Source organism: Pistacia vera, unplaced genomic scaffold (assembly GCF_008641045.1).
Source record: "Pistacia vera cultivar Batoury unplaced genomic scaffold, PisVer_v2 Contig38, whole genome shotgun sequence".
In the NCBI taxonomy this organism is placed as follows: domain Eukaryota; kingdom Viridiplantae; phylum Streptophyta; class Magnoliopsida; order Sapindales; family Anacardiaceae; genus Pistacia; species Pistacia vera.
This window is the reverse complement of record NW_022196201.1, coordinates 376,441-397,536: the sequence shown is the minus strand read 5'-3', so window position 1 is coordinate 397,536 and position 21,096 is coordinate 376,441. Positions and strand designations below refer to the sequence as shown.

Sequence of the window (21,096 nt, the reverse complement as noted above, 5' to 3'; positions counted from 1 at the left end):
TATATGATTGATTAGAAAAGGCAGAGTTGTAGAGAATAAATAAAACAATAAACTTAAACCTACCAGTATGAATTTACAAAAAACACCCTACGTAACACTATATAACATTATATAACAATACATGCAATTACTCTTCAATACTCCCCCCCAATTGGAGTGACATATCTTGAAGCTGCAATTGGAGACAAAGGATCTAAAAATGCTCCCGAGAGAGCCTTTTAGTGATCACATCAGCCAGTTGATAAACAATAAGAACATGACGAAGGCGGAGGGCACCACGAGCAACCAGCTCTCGAATAAAGTGAAGATCAATATCGACAAGATGAGTCCGCGCATGGAAGGAAGAGTTCGCAGCCATATGGAGAGCAGATTAGTTGCCACAAAGCAAAAAGGGAGATGAGTACAGCGGAATACCAAGATCACGAAGAAGGAAACAAAACCAACGAACATCGGCAGTTATATGAGCAAGAGCACGGTACTCAGATTCTGCACTGGAGTGAGATACGGCAGTTTGCTTCTTGGCAGCCCAACATATGAGATTACGACCCAAGAACACACAACCGCCAGATACAGAGCGAAGAGTGGCGACGTCAGCTACCTAATCTACGTCAGAATATGCCAAAAGGTGAAGACCAGAATCACGGTGAAAAGTAACACCACGAGTGAGAGTGCCTTTGATGAACCAAAAAATATGTTTAATAGCACACAAATCTTGGTTAGTAGGCATATGCAATCGTTGAGCCACCTGATTGATAGCGAACACAATGTCCGACCGGGTGAGGGTGAGATATTGAAGACTATCAACCATGTTACGGTACATAGTGACATCGAGAAAAGGATCTGCATCTGAGGGTAAGGAGGACTTAGAAGACCCAACAGGAGTACTATAAGGGGCACAAGAGTCCATATGAAAATGTTGAAGAAGATCAACCATGTATTGACGTTGAGTCAAATATAAGCACGAGAATGACAAGTGACTTCCATGCCAAGGAAGAAACTAAGCTCACCTAAGTCACGACATGCAAATGTAGAACACAATGTAGAGACAAAAACAACAATATCCGCCAAGGAGGAGCCAACCAAATCATCCACATACACAAGGAGAAGCAAAACATAGGAAGAGTGTCGATGGATGAATAGTGAAGAGTCTGAGCGACTGTTGACGAACCCCTGATCCAAGAGAAAAGAATGTAGTCAGTCGAACCAGGCCCGAGAAGCCTGTTTAAGACCATAAATCACCCTAGTGAGGCGACAAACATGATGAGGATGGTTCGGATGTATGAAGCCAAAAGGTTGGGCCATAAAAACTACTTTAGAGAGTAAACCCTGAAGAAAGGCATTTTTGACATCGAGTTGACGAAGTGGCCAACCATGCATAGTAGCTAAAGCAAGAATAGTGCGGTTGGTGGCAACTTGACAACAGGACTGAAGGTATCACCGAAATCGACACCTAGCTGCTAATGAAAACCTTTGGCGACGAGGCGAGCCTTATACAAATCAACTATGCCATCAGCACGATGCTTGACCTTGTAGACCCAACGGCACCCAAAAACATTCTGATGAGAAGAGGCGAGAACAAGAGTCCAAGTGTTATTCTTAAGAAGGGCAGTGTACTCTTCTTACATGGCTTGCCTCTAGCGAGGAATAGACTGAGCTTGAGAGAACAACGAGGGCTCATGTAACTATGGATCAAAGGTCACAGCTGCTAGAGATGCGGAAGCTGATGAGGAGAGGAGGCCATGGTATCATTGATACTATGAAACTTCTGACAAAGCGGAGGAGGCTCAGAGTCATCACAAGCACAAGTAAGGGAGGCCGGAGATGACTCACATGAGGTAAGTGAGGCATCAGACTGTATAGGGGAAGAGGGCCCTAGGGCAAAAGAGGTGTCGCACGAGGGGCAAGAGGACCACGACATGACTGGTGAAGAGAACTGAGAATCGGTGGGCTAGAGGAGCCAGTCGGAATCGTACCAAGGAGAATAGAAAGCTATTGAGCAGTGGAAGACACAGATGGAGGTCAAAAAACCAAAGGGTGAGGCAGAGCCGAAAATGATAATACGGTACCAATAGCAAGGAAAGAGGTCTCATGGAATGTCACATGCCGGGAAATGTAGACTTGGCCAGTAAGAATATGTGGGCACCGATAACCACGGTGGGAAGAATCATATCCCAGAAAAATGCATGGGGTAACTGTGGGGCTAGCTTGTGAGAAGCAATGGGTGTGATCAACGAAAAACAAGCACAGCCAAAAGTGCGCAAGACACAATAATCCAGTAGGCAACGAAAGAGCACCTCATACAGGCACCAGTTTTGGAGAAGTGGTGTCGGCAACCTGTTGATCAAAAAAATAGCTGTAGAAAACGCCTCTACCCAAAAGGTGGGAGGCAGGTTAGCATGCAACAACAAACAATGACCTTTTCTCCATAATGTCACGATGTTTTTGCTCAAACACACCATTTTGGGCTGGGTTATAAGGACATGAGAATTGATGAGTAATACCAGCAGAAGTAACGAAAGATCGAAATAGTTTATTATCAAACTCACCACCACCATCAAACCGTACACATTTAATAGAATAGGAAAGAAGGTTTTCTATTAAAATCTTAAAATCACAAAAAATCACAATAACATCAGATTTGCGATATAATGGATATAGCCACGTATATCGACTAAAATCATCAACAATAGACAAATAAAATTTAAAAGATGACAAAGATGGTTTTGGTGTAAGACCTCCGACATCAAGTTGCAGCAACTCCAATAGAGAACGTAAGGTGTAAGTTCATTTGGAAGAGGGCTGACGACAGCCTTTGCCAAGCAGACAAACATCGCACACGGACAAGAGCGACTGAGAGCCACGAACAAGAAACTGAAAAGACGTAAGAACACACTTGACAACAGCAAGGGATGGGTGACCAAGGCGACGATGCTAGACAATAGAAGACGCATGAACAGAAGAGAAAGTCGTTGGCACAAACGAAGACAAATGGTAAAGCCCATTACTACTGCGGCCAATGCGAAGCACTTTGCTCGACCACTTGTCCTTAATAACAAAACCATCAGCATCAAGAATAAGCTCAGTATTAGTGTCAGAGGTAAATTTGTTAATAGACAACAAATTTTTATGAAGACTCGAAACACACAAGACATCAGATAATTTTTAAGACGATATAGGTAGAGAGTCAGAAATGGAAACGAAACCTATATGGGTGATGGAAAGGGAGTAACTGCTACCCACAGCAGCAAAGGATGACCCACGGTATGGCTGAGCATCTGACAAAGAGGAAAGGTTAAGCATCATGTGGTGAGTAACGCCAGAGTCAAGGCACCAATTAGTCTCGATGGACATGGCAACGAACGACTCGACAATTGGAGCTGCAGAGTAGGCAAAGTTACCACGTTGAGGACAAACTCGAGCAGAGTGACCTTGACGATCACAAATTTGACAAGCCTCTTGCAGAAGAACACCAACTGGAGATGGGAGTAAAGGCGGCTAGAATGATGGAGGCGACAGAGGGCGAGAACTACCTTACCCACAGCCATGCCCACCACGGTTATGGGAGCCATGATTACGGGAGCCACGGTGTCATCTGCCCGATGATTGTTGATATGGCTGTTGAGAAGAGAACAATGACTGCTGAGATTAGAATTGTCGCCGCAGTTGGGAGGAAAGAGGTTGTGGCAAAGATTGAGACGCTGCCATGGCCATGGTAGGGGCAGGCAGAGAGGAGTGCTTCTTGATCAAAAGCTCTTCCTAAATCAGAAGATCATAGAGTTCATCAAATGAAATGGTTGGCTGGAAACGGAGGGAGGTGATGAACTCTTTAAACTCTACACCAAGTCTATCAACTACACAGTCAACCAATTCAGAATTAGAAATAGGATCACAAACCGCAGCCAAGGAATCCGCTAGAGATTTTGCACCAAGAAGATAGTCAGCCAGTTGAACATCAGTATGTTTTCAAAGAGTACGAAGTTGATCCCAGAAGGTGCGAATGTGGATTCGCGATAAAGGAAAAATTCGCTTATCAAGGAGAGACTAAGCAGTGGCAACGATGGTGCATGACAAAAGAATAGACTGAATCGAAAGTGCAACTGTGGCCTTAATCCAACTGAGAACAAATCGATCAGCTTTAATCCATAACCCATATGCTGGGTTCACGGCACCGTCTGCCAATTGAGGAGAAGGAGCAGCGACATTGGGAACCACCATATGAGACAAATCATGAATGACCAACAGATCTATAAACTGAGATTTCCAAGCAAGAAAAGTGGGGCATTCCATGAGAAAAGGAAAGTTTGTTGCAATGTTGATGGACACCGGAAGAACAAACACTAAAGAAGAAGAATAATGAGGGGTCGAAGCCATGGTAGAGGTGTTAGACCTAAGAGAATTATCAACGGAAGGATCAACCATCTCTAAGAAGCTAACCACAAAGGAGAGGAAAAAAAATGCAACAAGTAACAGACCGAAATCTTAATGCTCTGATAGCATGTGAGAAAAGCAGACCAAGAGAGAAAGAGGGAGGCTCAGCAGTTTGCAGCAGTAAAGAGATTAGAATAAATGATTGATTAGAAAAGGTAGAGTTGCAGGAATAAATAAAACAATAAACCTATACCTACCAGTATGAATTTACAAAAAAAACCCTACATAACACTATATAACATTATATAACAATACATGCAATTACTCTTCAATACATGGGACTAGCATGTGCTCTCTTTGGGCAACAATACCCATGAAAAAAAAAAAAAAAAAGTAAAGAAGTTTTCCCTACAGTCTGAGTTCTTATTCAAAGCCGATTCCTCCTCGGGTGGTTTCATGAGCACTTCTCTTTTTTCCTATCTTGTTTGATATGATGAGATAGAAAAAAAAAAGGTGAGTTTCCCATTTTTATTGTTTTTGTTTTGTTTTGTTCCTAACTGAGGACATGTCCTAAAGTAGGAATAAGTCTTTTTATTGTTTTCTTTCAATCCAATATAGGCTTATTGATTTTTGTTTCCTAACCAAGGGAGAGTCCTGAGCAGGAAGAGGAAAGCATTTGTCTTCTCTTGTTTTTTGCCTCCTTTAGTCTTGTGTAGGCTAATTGATTCTATTGGTCATAACCTAGGATAGGTCCTAAGGTAAGACAACTGTTTTTGTTCTGGTACCTTTTTACATTCTCTTTCTATCTATGCATACTTACTTGCCCAAAATAAAAAATAATAGACCTGAAAATATATATGTAATTGTTGCAATTTGAGACTAAACTAAACACTAACCAACCAATTAATCACAAAAGGAATCAAGAACAAGCAAACACACACAAGAGTTTACCGTGGTTCACTTGCTCAAGATTTGAGCAAGCTATGTCCACGTTGAGCTCCCAAACACCGAGGCTTGCTGCACTAAGAAGATCAATATCATTTACATAGTACACTTTCAGAATCTCAAACACAACCCAACTCACTTTGCTAATCTATCACTCAACTCTTTTACCATAACCTTTAAACCCAAGAGAAAGACTCCCTAAGCTTCTCTTCACTCAACAACCCAATTGATTGCACCAAGATTACAAGAATTAATGTAAATCAAAGAACCCAACAAAGCAAAATGTTACAAAGTCGAAGAAGAATAGAGAAAACCGATTTTATTCATTGTGTATTTCAATTTGGAGAGCTGCCCTCTTTTTATATCTTTGACTTTTCAGGGAAATTTCAGCCGTAGGATGACCCTTGAATCAACCGTCAGGATTGCATGAAGCTTGGACCAAAACGGCAGCGTTGGACTTAAACATTAGCTTCACACTTTTACATTCTCTACCTTGAAGCTAACAAACTCCTCCAGGTTGTCCCTCCATTAGTGCAGCAAGCATCTCAATGTTCCTTCTCAACTCTAATGTGTTACCTGATGTGCAATAAGTTCAAGCAATGCTTGAACTTTGATGCAGTCACAACCTTGGTCCCCATATCTGCTAGATTTTCCTTAGTTTGTATCTTCTCCAGGTGTAGTTGTCCACTTGAAATGAGATCTCTCACAAAATGAAACTTCACATCTATGTGCTTGGCTTTCTCATGATACACAAGGTTTTTGCTCAAGTGGATGGCACTTTGACTGTTTGAATAGACAGTCACAAGTCCATCCAGCATGTTGGCTTCTTGCAGGATTCCTTGCAGCCATAGGCCTCCTTGAAAGCATCCGTGACTGTCACATATTCAGATTCAATTGTGGACAGTGCAACCAAAGGTTGCAACTATGATTTACAGCTCACACAATTTCCTCTAAGCGTAAAACAGTAGGCAGTAGTGGACTTCTACTATCTTTATCTCTTGTAAAATCTGAATCCACATACCACACAAGATCAAGTGTATCATATCTTTTACAATAATCTAAACCAACATGCATAGTGCTACTTATGTACCTTAGCAACCATTTTAATGCAACCCAATGTTCAATACCAGGATTTGACATGTATCTACTAAGTAAAGAGATTGCAAAAGACAGATCAGGTTTGGTACTGATCATAGCATACATTATGGAGCCTATTGCACTAGAGTATGGTATGTTTTCCATTTTGATCAATTCACTCTCTGTTTTAGGGCACTACAATTTGCTAAGTGTGAAATGACTAGCTAATGATATAGAGACTACCTTAGAGTCAGACATTCCAAACTTGGATGTGAGTTTCTGCAAATATGACATTTGGTGAATTCTTAGTCTATGACACTTCCTATTTCTCTCTATCACCATTCTTAGGATTCTTTTTGCACACCCTAAATCCTTCATATCAAATTCAGAACTTAGTTGTGCCTTTAAGTCATTTATTTTGGACTTAGATTAACTAATCAACAACATGTCATCCACATACAAAAGCAGATATATAAGCATGTCATTTGTAAGTGCAAAGTAAAAGCAATTGTCATATTTGCTCCTATTAAAGTCAATCCCAATAATAAAAGAGTCAAATCTTTCATACCATTGCCTAAGGGACTAGTTAAGTCCATAAAGTGATTTATGCAGTAAACACACATGCTCAGGCAAGTCTTTATCAATGAAACCAATCGCCTAATTCATGAAAATAGTTTCTTCCAGTTCACCATGTAAGAATGCAGTCTTAACATCTAATTGCTCTAATTCTAGGTCATAATGAGCAATAATAGACAACATCAATCTAATTTTTTTAAATTTAACTACTGGAGAAAAAATTTCATTAAAATCAATACCTTCTCTTTGTGTGTAGCCCTTTGCGACTAACCTGGCTTTGTATCTTGGAGGGTCTGAAGGGTTTATGCCTTCTTTTATCTTGAACAACCATCTGCACTCTACACACTTCTGATCCTTGGGCCTCTGAACTAATGACCAGGTTTTGTTCACCTTTAAAGAGTGCATTTCTTTACTCATAACAGCCAGCCACTGCTTTTTGTCCTTAGAACTTATAGCTTCTTCATAAGTGGCAAGTTCTGTCCTTTGAATTTCACCACTAGCAATCAGAGTCATATAGATCAGGTCTGTATAACTATATCTGGCAGGGGGCCTTATATCCTTGCTGATTCTGTCCCTTGCAAGCTGATAATGTGCAAGATCCTCTTATTGAGACCCTTCACCAATCTCTTATGTTGCCTCTTCAGGATCTTGCACAGCATCTTGATGCATTCCTACAGGTGTAGTATCTTCATTAAAATTGGGCAGATTCGTGTAATGAATTGTTGGCTCCACCTCAATTTGGGTGGTACCAGTTTGATTCAGATTTGTTGTCTCAATATTTCAGGTACCTACAATGAGTTTAGTAGATTTACAAGGAAACATTTATTTATTAAAGACCACATCCCTGCTAATTATGACCCTGACCCCCTATGCCTCTCTTTCCCAAAGTCTGCACCCCTTTGGCACCTCTTGTTATCCTAGAAATACATACTTAAAGGATCTTGGCTCTAACTTCCCATCATTTGTGTGTGCATAGGCAACACAACCAAAAACCTTTAAGTGATTTAGGTTGGGCTTCTTACCAGTCCATTTCTCTTTAGGACACTTAAACTCTATAACACTAGAGGGGGGACATATTGATAAGGTAGGTAGTAGTAGTTGAGGCTTCTCCCCAAAAAGTTTTAGGTAGGCCTAAGGTGAAAAGTAGGCACCTAACTTTCTCCAACAAAGTTTTGTTCATTCTCTCAGCAACCCTATTTTGTTGAGGGGTTCTCCTCACTATCCTATGCCTTAGGATCCTTTGGTCAATACAGTAAGTGTCAAATTCAGAGTTACAAAACTCTAAACCATTGTCTGTTCTAAGTGCCTTGACTCTTTTATCACTCTGATTTTCCACTAGAGTTTTCCAGCCTTTAAACTTGGTTAAGACTTCATCCTTAGACCTTAGGAGGTATACCCACACCTTCCTACTGAAGTCATCCACAATGGATAGGAAGTATGAATTCCCACCATGTGATTTAACCTTCTCTAGACCAACCCTATAGATCTGCATGTAGGTACTCTAAACATCTAGAAGCCTGATGAGTTCCTTTTGGGAAACTCATCCTATGTTGTTTACCTAACACACATACTTCATAGAAATCTAGATAAGAAATTGTGTCATTCCCAAAATAGCCCTGCTGTTTGAGAATGCTCATACCTCTTTGGCCTATATGGCCTATCCTCAGATGCCATTTCTCAGCTGTAGACAAGTTAGTAGTCAACAAAGTAGTATTAAAAGAATCATGATAGTATTGTCCACATAGAATGTACAAGCCATTAGTTTTAGTTTCTTTTAGTAATACTTCATTATCCTTGTATATAACTATACACCCATTTTGTGCCTTATAATAGTACCCATCCTCATCAAGGATTCCTAACGAGATCAAATTTCGTTTAAGTTCAGGTATAAATCTTACTCTAGTTAGCTTGATTAGCTTGTCATTATTCAGCTTAAGAGTTATGGTACCAATGCCTTGAACCCTACATGAGTGATTGTTACCCATGAATACAATTTCACTATCATCAGTCTTAAGGTTTTGGAACCAGACTCGGTTAGGACTCATGTGAAAGGAACATCTAGAGTCTAATACCCACTCTTTAACACTAGCAAAATTAGACACTGTGAGAGCTTTAGAAGGTTCAATGTTGTTACTAGTACATGCTAGGTTGCTTTCTGTGTTAAACTGTTTCTGTTTCTTAATCCAATCATAACAATTTTTCTTAAGATGACTAGTTTTATTACAATAGAAGCATTTCCTAGTCTCCCCTTTAGGCCTATTATTACCCTTAACCTTTTTCTTATTCTTAAGGCCTAAATTACTTTGTGGACCTCTTCCAGCCTCTTTTCCTATATGACCAGTTTCTGCCCTACCTTTTACAAACAGGTTAATGCCATTTCATTTTTGAGTCTTTAACTCTAACTCCCTAGATTTTAGTCTAGCCACAATCAAGTCTACACTAGGGATAGTCCCACTATATTGTAAAACATTTTTAACCACTAGATAATCTTCAGGCAATGAGTTTAACAAAATCATAGCCAAACTGGAGTCTCCTAATTCTTGGTTGGTGCCTTTAAGAATTAGTGTCATTTTCAAGAACTCGACTAACTTATCATCTAAAGACTTAGACACATCCATTTTATATGCAAACTTGAAAACGCTAAGTTAGGAGCAGATTGTAATGCAAATAAAGTTTCGACTTTACCCCACAATGTGATCGGATTCTCCAGGCCATCTACCTTTCTTAGGACGTTGTCCGACAGGTTCAAGATGATGAGGTTATAAGCCTCCTCATCAATCTCAGCCTTCTTTTTTAACTTTTTCTCTGGCCATTTGGTGAAGTCTTTCTCCAATGCAATTCCTACCTTGTTGTGAGACAAGAGAGCCTTCACTTCTTTTTCCAGCTATTGAAATCAATTTTCTCATCGTATTGGATGATTTCCATGCGAGTGGTGGTGGACATTTTGTAGTTTTTTTCGGTTGAACACTAGAACTTGGGATTGCTTTCTGATTCTCACGAACTGATAGACTAATTGAAGATTATTGAAGACCAAGATTACCTAAGACTAGTTAAATCAAGAAACCCCCAATTTAGCAAAACCTAGAATCAAAAGATTTCCAAAATCAAGAACCTTATTGACGATTTCTAGACCCCTTGACTCCTCAAGAACCGTTAAATCAAGAAACCCTCAATTTAACAAACCCTAGAATCAAGAATTTCCCAAATCAAGAATTGAACGAAATCGACAAACCCTAAAACTTGGCTCTGATACCACTGTTGCAATTTGAGACTAAACTAAACACTAATCAACCAATTAATCACAAAAGGAATCAAGAACAAGCAAACACACACAAGAGTTTACCGTGGTTCACTTGCTCAAGATTTGAGCAAGCTACGTCCACGTTGAGCTCCCAAACACCGAGGCTCGCTGCACTAAGAAGATCAATATCATTTACAGAGTACACTTTCACAATCTCAAACACAACCCAACTCACTTTGCTAATCTATCACTCAATTCTTTTACCGTAACCTTTAAACCCAAGAGAAAGACTCCCTAAGCTTCTTTCACTCAACAACCTAATTGATTGCACCAAGATTATAAGAATTAAAGTAAATCAAAGAACCCAGCAAAGCAGAATATTACAGAGTCGAAGAAGAAGAGAGAAAACCGATTTTGTTCACTGTGTATTTCAATTTGGAGAGCTGCCCTCTTTTTATATCTTTGACTTTTCAGGGAAATTTCAGCCGTAGGATGACCCTTGAATCAACCGTCAAGATTGCATGAAGCTTGGACCAAAACGACAGCATTGGACTTAAACATTAGCTTCACACTTTTACAGTAATTATGTATCATAGTTTGATTAAATTGATTACTGGAGAAAAAAGCTCAACAAACATTGTCATTATCAGTATAAAAACAGTGTATGCGTTACATTTGTTATGACATTCCATTCCATGTGAGTAGACCTTCATTTTTGATACAGTTGGTTCCCAAAAAATAAAGAAAATAACATTACGTTACGCTTGTAAAATATCTCCTTGATTTTTTTTCTTACCAGACTACTTTATATTGTTCAATGATTCTTTCTGCATACATGCCCTCACACACCATTAGCATTAATTAATAAACGATGAGCTCAGTGTCATTATTCACTTTCTTGTTTATTTTCCTTCAATATTTTTTGCCTTTGATCAGTACTACTACTACGCAAACGCCTGCACCAGCACTCTATGTTTTTGGGGATTCTGTGCTTGACAGTGGCAACAACAATCACTTGTTAACCATTGCCAAGGCTAATTATTTACCATATGGCTCCAATTTTGTCCAGGGATTCACTGGAAGATTCACTAATGGTAGAACAATTGCAGATTTTACCGGTATGATCGAACTCACTGTCATTCTCATCATCATAAAAAATTTGAACTACTGCATATATACTTTTATTTTACAGCTGAATTTCTTGGGCTACCATATTCTCCACCATATCTGAGTATGATTAATAGAGGGTCTGTCCCAGTTACGGGATTGAATTTTGCATCTGCCTCCTGCGGCATCCTTCCTGAAAGTGGAAGCACATTAGTAAGAATTTAATTGAAAATCAACATTAAGTTAATTTGATTCTCCCTCGTTTGGCATCTGATTATTCTCTTTATAAATAATTTACAGGGAAAATGCTTACATTTGGATGAACAGATTGATTTATTCGAAGACACAATCAAATCAAAGCTGCCTACATATTTTGATAGCTCCGAGAAATTTTCAGATTATTTATCAAAGTCTATATTCATAATCTCCACTGGCAGTAACGACTACATGTGTAATTATCTTCAACCCAAGTTCTTCAATACAAGCAAAATTTATGCTCCACAACCTTTCGCTCAACTCCTCATTGATGCTCTCTCTCCGAAGCTGGAGGTTCAGTGTTCTTGCTTTCTAGCTAACACAAAATTAATTGACTGAGTTAGAATTCGTTAGTTTATGATAATGTATGTTTATATATCTGCACTGCAGAGGCTATACAATTTGGGAGCGAGGAAGATAGTGATGTTCGAAATCGGTGCGGTAGGCTGCATCCCGGCGATTAAGAGGGAAGGTATCAAATGTGTTGAAGACAAGAACCAGCTTGTCTCATATTTCAACGACGGCCTTCTTGCAATGCTAAGAAATTTGACAACCACTCTTAAGGGTTCCAACTTTGTTCTTGGCCATGCTCATTGGCTAGGCTATGATGCAGCTACAAACCCTTCTAAATATGGTAATTTCTTTTCAACATCCACCAAATTAAAGTTATTAATCAATATTAACATTCTTCGTTTGGAGCATATCAATGTTTTAACAATGTATGTAGATGTATTCTGAGAGTAATATGGTTACTTGGCTACCATTATTTGACTATGCATTTTTTGTCTTCATTTCATAGTGTTCATTTTTTCTTGGAAAGGAAATGGCATTCGTTATCATGTTGACTTTACTCTAGGGTCGAAAGCATTGATAAGAAGCTTTAAAGTGGAGGTGTGGCCCAACTTTACCTGTAATGTCAAGGGTTCGAACCAGGGGTACTTACTCAAGTCCATATTGGGATTAGTGTCATACCTTTGGGTATGGGGAGACCCGAGGCTTTCACCCAAAAAAAAAAGTGGGAGTTCAACATTATATTAGTTCAATTGGATTCAAACTTTAGACCTTTGACATGTTAAGTAATTATCCTTATCGTTTTAACATTATATTAGTTCAATAAGCATTTGTATACTCCTTATATTGTCCTTGATTGATGTATTTGATTAATTAGCTTATTACTGAACAAAATCTTTTTCAGGCTTAACGAATGCAAATAATCCTTGTTGTACTACTTGGAGGAATGGGGAATCAGCGTGCATTCCATTTCTGAAGCCATGTCCTAAGGCAGATAAATTCTACTTTTGGGACGGATTTCATCCTACAGAAGCTGTGCATTCACTCATCGCCTCCGGTTGTATCAATAATGCATCAGTTTGCATTCCTGTTACCTTAAAGGACCTCGTTAATATGTGAGGAAATGCCTTCTTATATATCAATTGAATATATCAGCAGCTTGATTAATCATCTGTGAACAGTCATTGCAATGCATACACAGATTCATATTGTCATGTAAATGTTAAATAGTACATGTATATGTTATCAGTGCGGAAAGTCTAATTATTAACTTTTGAGAATAAGATATTAAGGCATATTTGATGAAGCTAAGGCACACTTGATGTACAAACCTTACATTTTGGTTCTACTAATCCTAAACTGTCTTGTTACAAAAACAAACAACATAATTCCTATGCATGCCTTTATGACCAAACAAACAAAAAATTAAACAAAACAAAACAAAAACAAAGTTGCTTATCCTATTTAGGTTTAAGGGACTTCTTCATGGACTTCGATCCTATGAGGGGACAAAACTGTGAGCAAAAAAATTAACTCAGTGCCGAGGTTCATCATTGTTAATTGGAGGCTTGCGACGAGGCATTCCTCGATAATCCTTGTTCATCAGGTTAACAATCTCTTTAGTAGCCACTAGAAGTCTTTGTGTGTCAACTGTCTGATCATCGGTATCGTCAAGTTCTTGAGAGACTTCATTGTCAGACCTCGGAGAGCCCTTCAAGCTGGCTTTAGTTCGCAATGTCTTGGAATCTTGAGATTGGATTGGCTTAGAGTTCGAGAGAAGAACAGCAGCTGGCTCAGAGTTTAATGTCTTCGTTTTCTGTTTTGTGAACATACAAGTAGTGGTGCATATTACAACAAAAAGATGCCTAAAATGTTGAACCTTTATAGTTAAATTATCAAAATCGTTCTTGGTGTTTGTGAAACACAGAGAGAGAGAGAGAGAGAGAGAGAGAGGACCTGATCATCAGCTCGGTGGTGAGATCTTTCCAGAGACTTCTTTGAAGCTTCACAGCTTTTCCCTGCATTAAATGAACAAATATCTATAATGAACTGCTATTCAAAGTACTCTTCTTCCACAACCCACAAATTTTTGGCAATTATCAAATAAGAAAAGGATGTAAATTAAAGTATATAAGAACATTGCACCAAGTTAATAAGCATTCGATAAAATCCATTTTATAAACAATACGAATCATATACAACTACGATATACAGCATAAATATCCTAACCTGCTAGCTATATATATAGAACATATACTAAGGCTAAGGCAGACAATAAAGATCTTTGCTTTTCGATCTCAGTTGTGTTTAGGAGGGTGTTGTTTAGGTCCATGATAATCAGAATTGAAAGCTACAAAACCAGCAGTACTACTACTGTTATCCTCAATTTTTCGTTCTACACAAAAATCTCTCCTCCCTTCAAAGTCACATTTTCCATCAGAACGAGTTGTAGCACCTGAAATCTCTGAGTTCTTCCTTTGCTGAGCATCATCATCCTTTTCAAACTTTTCCCCAGACACTTTGTGTTCAGCCATTTTCCTTCCTTGTAGCCTCAGTTTCCTCATGTTGATGCTAGCAACACCGTGAACAAGTTCCTGCATGTAAACATTTGTGCTTTGGAGCAATCAAACGAATCCTTCACAACCAACCAAATTAAAAAAGACCGAACGATTGATGTTATACATCAGCAGTAAACAAGCCTATACCTCTCGAGAAGAAACAATATACCCTTGACTACTCGCCAGAAGCCCGTTTCCAGTAGCTTTGTCATCTACGAAAAGAGAAGAAACAAAGACAATATAAGCTTCATTCAACAACATTGATGAAGAAATAAGTGAAGCAATCTAATCAGACATACCTTGATGAGCAAGTACAGAAGCCATAACGAGGAGAAGCCCTAGAATTATGCTTAAAAACCTGAAGTGCATCATTTGAATTTGATTCTTGATTTTGTTTGAGTGTGTCTATTGTTCAACAACATAAAAGAGAGGAACATTGAAAACGCTAGAGTGGGTTTTATAGAGAGAGTTCAAAGCAAGTCAAAGCTAGGGTTCCGACACCTAGATACCTACATAAAATATTACTGCTCCTGACTGCAGGCAGAACTATATCAATATTTAATTACTTAATTAAATGTATTAATCTAATAAAAAAATCAATGAAAAAAATGTTCCTTCCTCCACTTGAATGTGTTTTCATGAGTTGAATAGACCAGAAATATACAGTCTCGAGGTGTGTTTGAATTGAATGGAAAATTATATATATAAGGTTGCCATGCATGCATGATGCAACTAACACAACAAGCCCATTAATTTTAATTACTGAACATTAATCTAGGGTTTTCTGCATCCATATATATCATAAAATGAAGAAATTTCAATTGCAGGACCACAAAGACAAAAACCCTTCTGCAAAATGGAGCAGCTTTTCGAGAATTTCTCAATTTTCTAATGAATTTTTAAGCTCTATACACAACTGGCGTAGCCTTGGCATGTCTATCCCATGGATCTTTTGCATTTGAAAAAATAATTAATATTCAGTTAAACTTAATTAATTCATAGCTAGTTCCTATATGTAGTCAAGGTCTAACTAATTTTCATGAAACTCATGCTTTTCAGGTCTTAAATAAGTTAATTAATTAAACATAATCTGGCTTAATTTCGTTATAATATAATTGAACAGTGGCTTAGCAGCAGGTGGGGAAATATTTAGATATATAATTGGTCAATCCTGGCAAAGGTCTCAGTCAGAGATTCGGTTTCATCAGTTCAAATTTCACAAATAATAAGTAAAAGAATGTTATAATATAACTATATGGATTCAGTAATTTCCTTGGATTCCCTTTAGTGTTCAGGCAAAATTTCTTCTGAACAAATTAAGAACTAGCTACACAGTGGAATCTTTCTGCTGATCACCAAATTGGGTGTTCTTAATCTTAGAATTGAAGTTGCTAAGAAGGGAAAACTTACTCATTCCCAGAATTAAAAAAAAAAATTACAAAAAGATAAAGGAAACAGATATGCTTGTGAACACTGAAGAGAATATATAGTATTTGTGTTTGTCACTGAGAGTGGTTATGGTTTAATGAAATGAAGTTAATTACCCGGCTAGTAGTTCCAGAGTCCTAGAGAATTAGTTTAGATATACATAAACTGTTCCAGACACCTCTGATCATAAAAAAAAAAAATAAAGTTAATTACTTGGTTGGTAGTTTAAGGGTCTCAAATGATTAATTAAAGTATACGTAAACTAGTTCGGATATCTTCTCATTAAAAAAAAAAAAAAATTGAGGCGGCGGTGGTAAATGGGAAAACATAGTTCCCAAAGAAGAGCATGAGCATGAAATTAAGAGAAATGTAACATGGGAAGCAAGTGATTACGCATAGAATTACTAAATCAAACCATCTTTATTAACTATTTAATAACCTAAACTTTTGTGTTTGCATTTTAGAACACGAGGGCGTGTCCTCCAACTTACTGCTCTCTTTTCGTCTCTTTATTAATTAGTCAGTTAATTAATATTTTTATATTAATTTAACATTTTTATTTACAGTAATAACTATTTTAACATCGTGTTGTAATTTTTGACCAAATATGAATGTAAAAAGTAACAAACATTTATGATAATTAAATATTTTTATAACAATTTTGTCAACCCTATTCCTGCATTTATACAAACTTCAATTACATAACTACAAAAAAAAAAAGCTTCAAAATACCACTTTCTCACTCAAATTTTATATTTTATTAATATCTAAAGTTAATTTCAGCGAAGAAAATTCTCTCCATTACCACCATTTGAACCTTTGCTCTCTTCTCTACAAAATCTTTCTCACTCCGACATTTGATTTCTCGCCAATTGTCAGCCACTATAAAGCTAGAGTTTTCTATTCTTAGCTAATTTCCAGTTGATTCTGGCGGCTAATATTCAATCGGTCAACATCATTCAATGCACCGGTCTCCACTCTACTAAACTCCTCTTATCTTAGCTCCTAATAACTCACCGAACTACGGTTGAGAAAATGAAATGTATTTTGAACCTTCGGTCTCTTCTCTACAAAACCTCTCTCACTTCGACACCTGATTTATCACCAATTACCAGCCATCGCAAAGTTAGGGTTTCCTGTTCTTAACTAATTTCTAGCTAATTCTGACGGTAAATATTCAATCGGTCACCACCATTCAATCCATCGGCCTCCAGTCTGCAAAACTCCTCTTACCCTGGCTCCTAGTAACTCATCGAACTATGGCTGAGAAAATGAAGTGTATTTAGGACATTAACAAAATATAAATTTTGGCTAAAAAAGTAGTATTTTAAAACTTTCAAAGTGGGAAAGTGTCATTAAGGCAAACCTTGAGTGAGAAAGTCGTTTACTCAATACTTTTAATGGATATATGTATCAACTCTCAAATGTAAATCTTGCACGTATCAATTGTTGCTTTTATTTTATGTAAATAATTAATATCTTTTGTGGTACTCAGGTTTCGCAGATATATATGAATCAATCCAGTTGTGTGGACAAAAATGAATGAAACAAAGTAACCTCTTCTTGATTGAAGTATAAAATCTCAAAGTATTCATTCCTCACTTCAATGCATAAAAAAGATACATGGAATTAGAGAGCCATTTTGTTACAAGATAAAGCTCTTCAGGAAGAAGAGCATCACAAACGAGATATCGACACATGGACATCAGTAGTATGGCTCCATTTACCAATGTCATGTCTTCAATATTAATGATTTTCCAATGGTATTAATTAATTACTAGTAGTAATCTTAATCCACTACTAATTACAAAAGATGATTAATTTCTATAATAATCTTTTTGTGCTCTTAAAAAGGGACTTGGTGGAGTTTGATGTGCAAAAGAAGAGAAAATATGTTCTCTCTTTAAGGACATTGTCACATGTATACTATATAGTATATACTATAATTTACTAATCATGCTCAATTGGGTGTACGTGTTATTGTCAAGAACAAATATTGGAGAACCCAAGAAAGATTCCTTTTACATGATCAACTTTGGTCTTTAGGATTTAATTGTGTTTATATCTTAATTTAATTGGTAAATTATATAAATATGTAGTTCTTCAAAATTATCATATCCATTAACCATGAAATTTAAATGAGTTTTTTATTAAATTTGTTCTTCTTTTTAATATTATTCTTCAGTTGTTATAACACAATCTAGCTGTTAAATGAAACAACAACAATAATAATTGTTAATATAAAACTCCCACATCGCTATGAGACGAAGGCATTGATCGTTTATATAACATAAGGATATCCTCAAAAACCTAGAGACGTTTTTTCAAGATAAAACCGTGCAAGCTTATCAACAGCCTAGCTTATGGGCCCAAAGCAAACAATACCTCTAAGAACCCGCCTACCATGTGGTTGGAGACGGTATAACAACAGTTGACGCTAAAAGGAGGGCTCGAGTTTACCTGGGCTAAATGTGTCGGTTTATACCCACGCCAAACCTTCTAAGCCCCTCGTCTGAGTGGCTGTGTTGATGTCAAACTCCTACATTGATTAGGAGAATAATAATAATAAAAGTTAATGACATATATTAAGGTTTAATTAAATAATAAAAAATTTCTAAGATTTAGAAATAATAAAAAATTTCTAAGATTTAGAAATAACAAAAATCGGCCTACCTTAAATTAAATGATGAAAGGATACTTCGATAAATATTTATTAACTCTTAACAGTATATGTCATTAAACAGTTCACTAACGATTAAGGGATTATTGGTATTTCACAAACCTTTAAAAAAAAAAAAAAAAAAAAATAGCCTTATAGGCATTATCCGACCATTGTTATATTAAAGTCTTCCTCTTTAATGAAGAATGACTAACAGTCAAGAAAACTGTGAAGATTTGGCCAACTGTTTGACTATTAAAATGTAAGTTGAAGGAGCCTAACTTGCCCAACTTTGCTGTAGTCCATGTCGCATTGCTCATTCACCCATCCTGTTACCTGTACAAGTCCTTGAAGTCAAGCCCAATTGCCACTTGCCATCACCATTAATATGCCAACTCCTTACCAGAAGCCTAAACTTTACTATTGTCTAGACTCTGGAACACAATCCCATACGTAACACCTTGTGAAAACTACAATTGAGATTGAAAGGAAAGCATAGGAAAAGTTTTTTTTTTTTTTTTTTGAAAAAAAAAAAAAAAAACTACACTGAACTGGCAAGAGCACAAGTTTTTTAACAGTCTAAAGTAAATACAGATTAAAAACTGAGAGTAACAGGTAACAACCCAGTATGGCCATGAACTATTCTAGTTTGCTGTATATTTATAATATATGTTCATGGCCAACATATCTTCGGTAAGGAGAGAAAACAAAGTTATGGAGAAACATAATGAGAGTGTTGCTATATTCATTCTTTGCATTGGGATTATAGAGCTTGTTGGGCATGCTCATGGCCAACCAAGAACTACTCCTCTAACACCAGCTATGTTCATCTTTGGTGACTCTTTGATAGACTCTGGAAACAACAATTACATGCCAACAATTGCACGAGCAAACTATTTCCCTTATGGGATAGATTTTGGCCGTCCAACCGGCCGATTCTGCAACGGTCTTACAGCTGCTGATTATATAGGTACTCCTAAAAGTATATTTACATTGTTAATCTTGAAAGAGAACTAGGGTTATCTACATATATTATGTTATTTGAGTAGTGATCTGTTAGCATAAAGGATTTTGGCTCTTTAACCAACTGTTCATAACATTCTTCTCCTTTTTTTTACAAAACTTGGAGCTCGATACCTTGGTTTGCCATTGATTCCACCGTATCTATCTCCACTGTCAAAAGGAAGAAACATCTTGAGGGGACTCAACTATGCATCTGCTGCAGCTGGCATTCTAGACGAGACCGGGAAAACTTATGTAAGTTTCTTACATTCACTTCATAGAAAAGGACTAGTTGAGTTATGAGAATAGCACAATAGATCCATATTCTACTACTTTCAGAACAAACAACCAGCAGATTTTTAAAGCAAATATTTTTTATTTTATAAGGAGAAATTTTTTTTTAAAAAAGGGTAAAAAAAAACACTTAAGTTCTTATACTTTTGCGAATTTGGATATAACTTCTTTCAGGGAGCAAGGACATCCCTTAATGGACAGATTTTGCAATTTGGGGCCACTATCAGCCTGGACCTACAATCAATACATAACTACAAAAAAAAAAAGCTTCAAAATACCACTTTCCACTCAAATTTTATATTTTATAATATCTAAAGTTAATTCAGCGAAGAAAATTCTCTACTTACCACCATTTGAACCTTGCTCTCTTCTCTACAAAATCTTTTCACTCGACATTTGATTTCTCGCCAATTGTCAGCCACATAAAGCTAGAGTTTTCTATTCTTAGCTAATTTCCAGTTGATTCTGGGGCTAATATCAATCGGTCAACATCCTTCAATGCACCGGTCTCCACTCTACTAAACTCCTTATCTTAGCTCCTAATAACTCACCGAACTACGGTTGAGAAAATGAAATGTATTTTGAACCTTCGGTCTCTTCTCTACAAAACCTCTCTCACTTCGACACCTGTTTATCACCAATACCAGCCATCGCAAAATTAGGGTTTCCTGTTCTTAACTAATTTCTAGCTAATTCTGACGGTAAATATTCAATCGGTCACCACCATTCAATCCATCGGGCTCCAGTCGCAAAACTCCTCTTACCCTGGTCCTAGTAACTCATCGAACTATGGCTGAGAAAAGAAGTGTATTTAGGACATAACAAAATATAAATTTGGCTAAAAAGTAGTATTTAAAACTTTCAAAGTGGGAAAGTGTCATTAAGGCAAACCTTGAGTGAGAAAGTCGTTACTCAATAATTTTAATGGATATATGTATCAACTCTCAAATGTAAATCTTGCACGTATCAATTGTTGCTTTTATTTTATGTAAATAATTAATATCTTTTGTGGTACTCAGGTTTCGCAGAATATGAATCAATCCAGTTGTGTGGACAAAAATGAATGAAACAAAGTAACCTCTTCTTGATTGAAGTATAAAATCTCAAAGTATTCATTCCTCACATGCATAAAAAAGATACATGGAATTAGAGAGCCATTTTGTTACAAAATAAAGCTCTTCAGGAAGAAGAGCATCACAACGAGATATCGACACATGGACATCGTAGTGTTTGAATTGAATGGAAAATTATATATATAAGGTTGCCATGCATGCATGATGCAACTAACACAACAA

The 21,096-nt window shown here is 37.1% G+C and overlaps 3 protein-coding genes across 3 annotated transcripts; 1 reads left to right on the top strand and 2 right to left on the bottom strand.

Annotated features, from left to right (window-relative positions):
* Positions 1–370: 370 nt before the first annotated feature.
* Positions 371–934, bottom strand: LOC116140805 (uncharacterized mitochondrial protein AtMg00810-like). The gene is made up of 2 exons (XM_031426381.1): positions 746–934; positions 371–598 (listed from the first exon to the last, which is right to left on the bottom strand). Exons 1-2 carry the CDS (start codon positions 932–934, stop codon positions 371–373), a joined length of 417 nt encoding a protein of 138 aa, XP_031282241.1.
* A 10,144-nt stretch (positions 935–11,078) lies between these two features.
* LOC116140804 (GDSL esterase/lipase 7-like) lies at positions 11,079–12,979 on the top strand. Its single transcript, XM_031426380.1, has 5 exons — positions 11,079–11,325; positions 11,400–11,527; positions 11,615–11,863; positions 11,960–12,203; positions 12,765–12,979. The coding sequence occupies exons 1-5, from the start codon at positions 11,079–11,081 to the stop codon at positions 12,977–12,979; spliced, it is 1,083 nt and encodes a 360-aa protein (XP_031282240.1).
* A 170-nt stretch (positions 12,980–13,149) lies between these two features.
* Positions 13,150–14,818, bottom strand: LOC116140797. The gene is made up of 5 exons (XM_031426374.1): positions 14,718–14,818; positions 14,566–14,630; positions 14,316–14,454; positions 13,817–13,878; positions 13,150–13,676 (listed from the first exon to the last, which is right to left on the bottom strand). The coding sequence occupies exons 1-5, from the start codon at positions 14,788–14,790 to the stop codon at positions 13,395–13,397; spliced, it is 621 nt and encodes a 206-aa protein (XP_031282234.1). The 5' UTR covers positions 14,791–14,818; the 3' UTR covers positions 13,150–13,394.
* Positions 14,819–21,096: the final 6,278 nt, after the last annotated feature.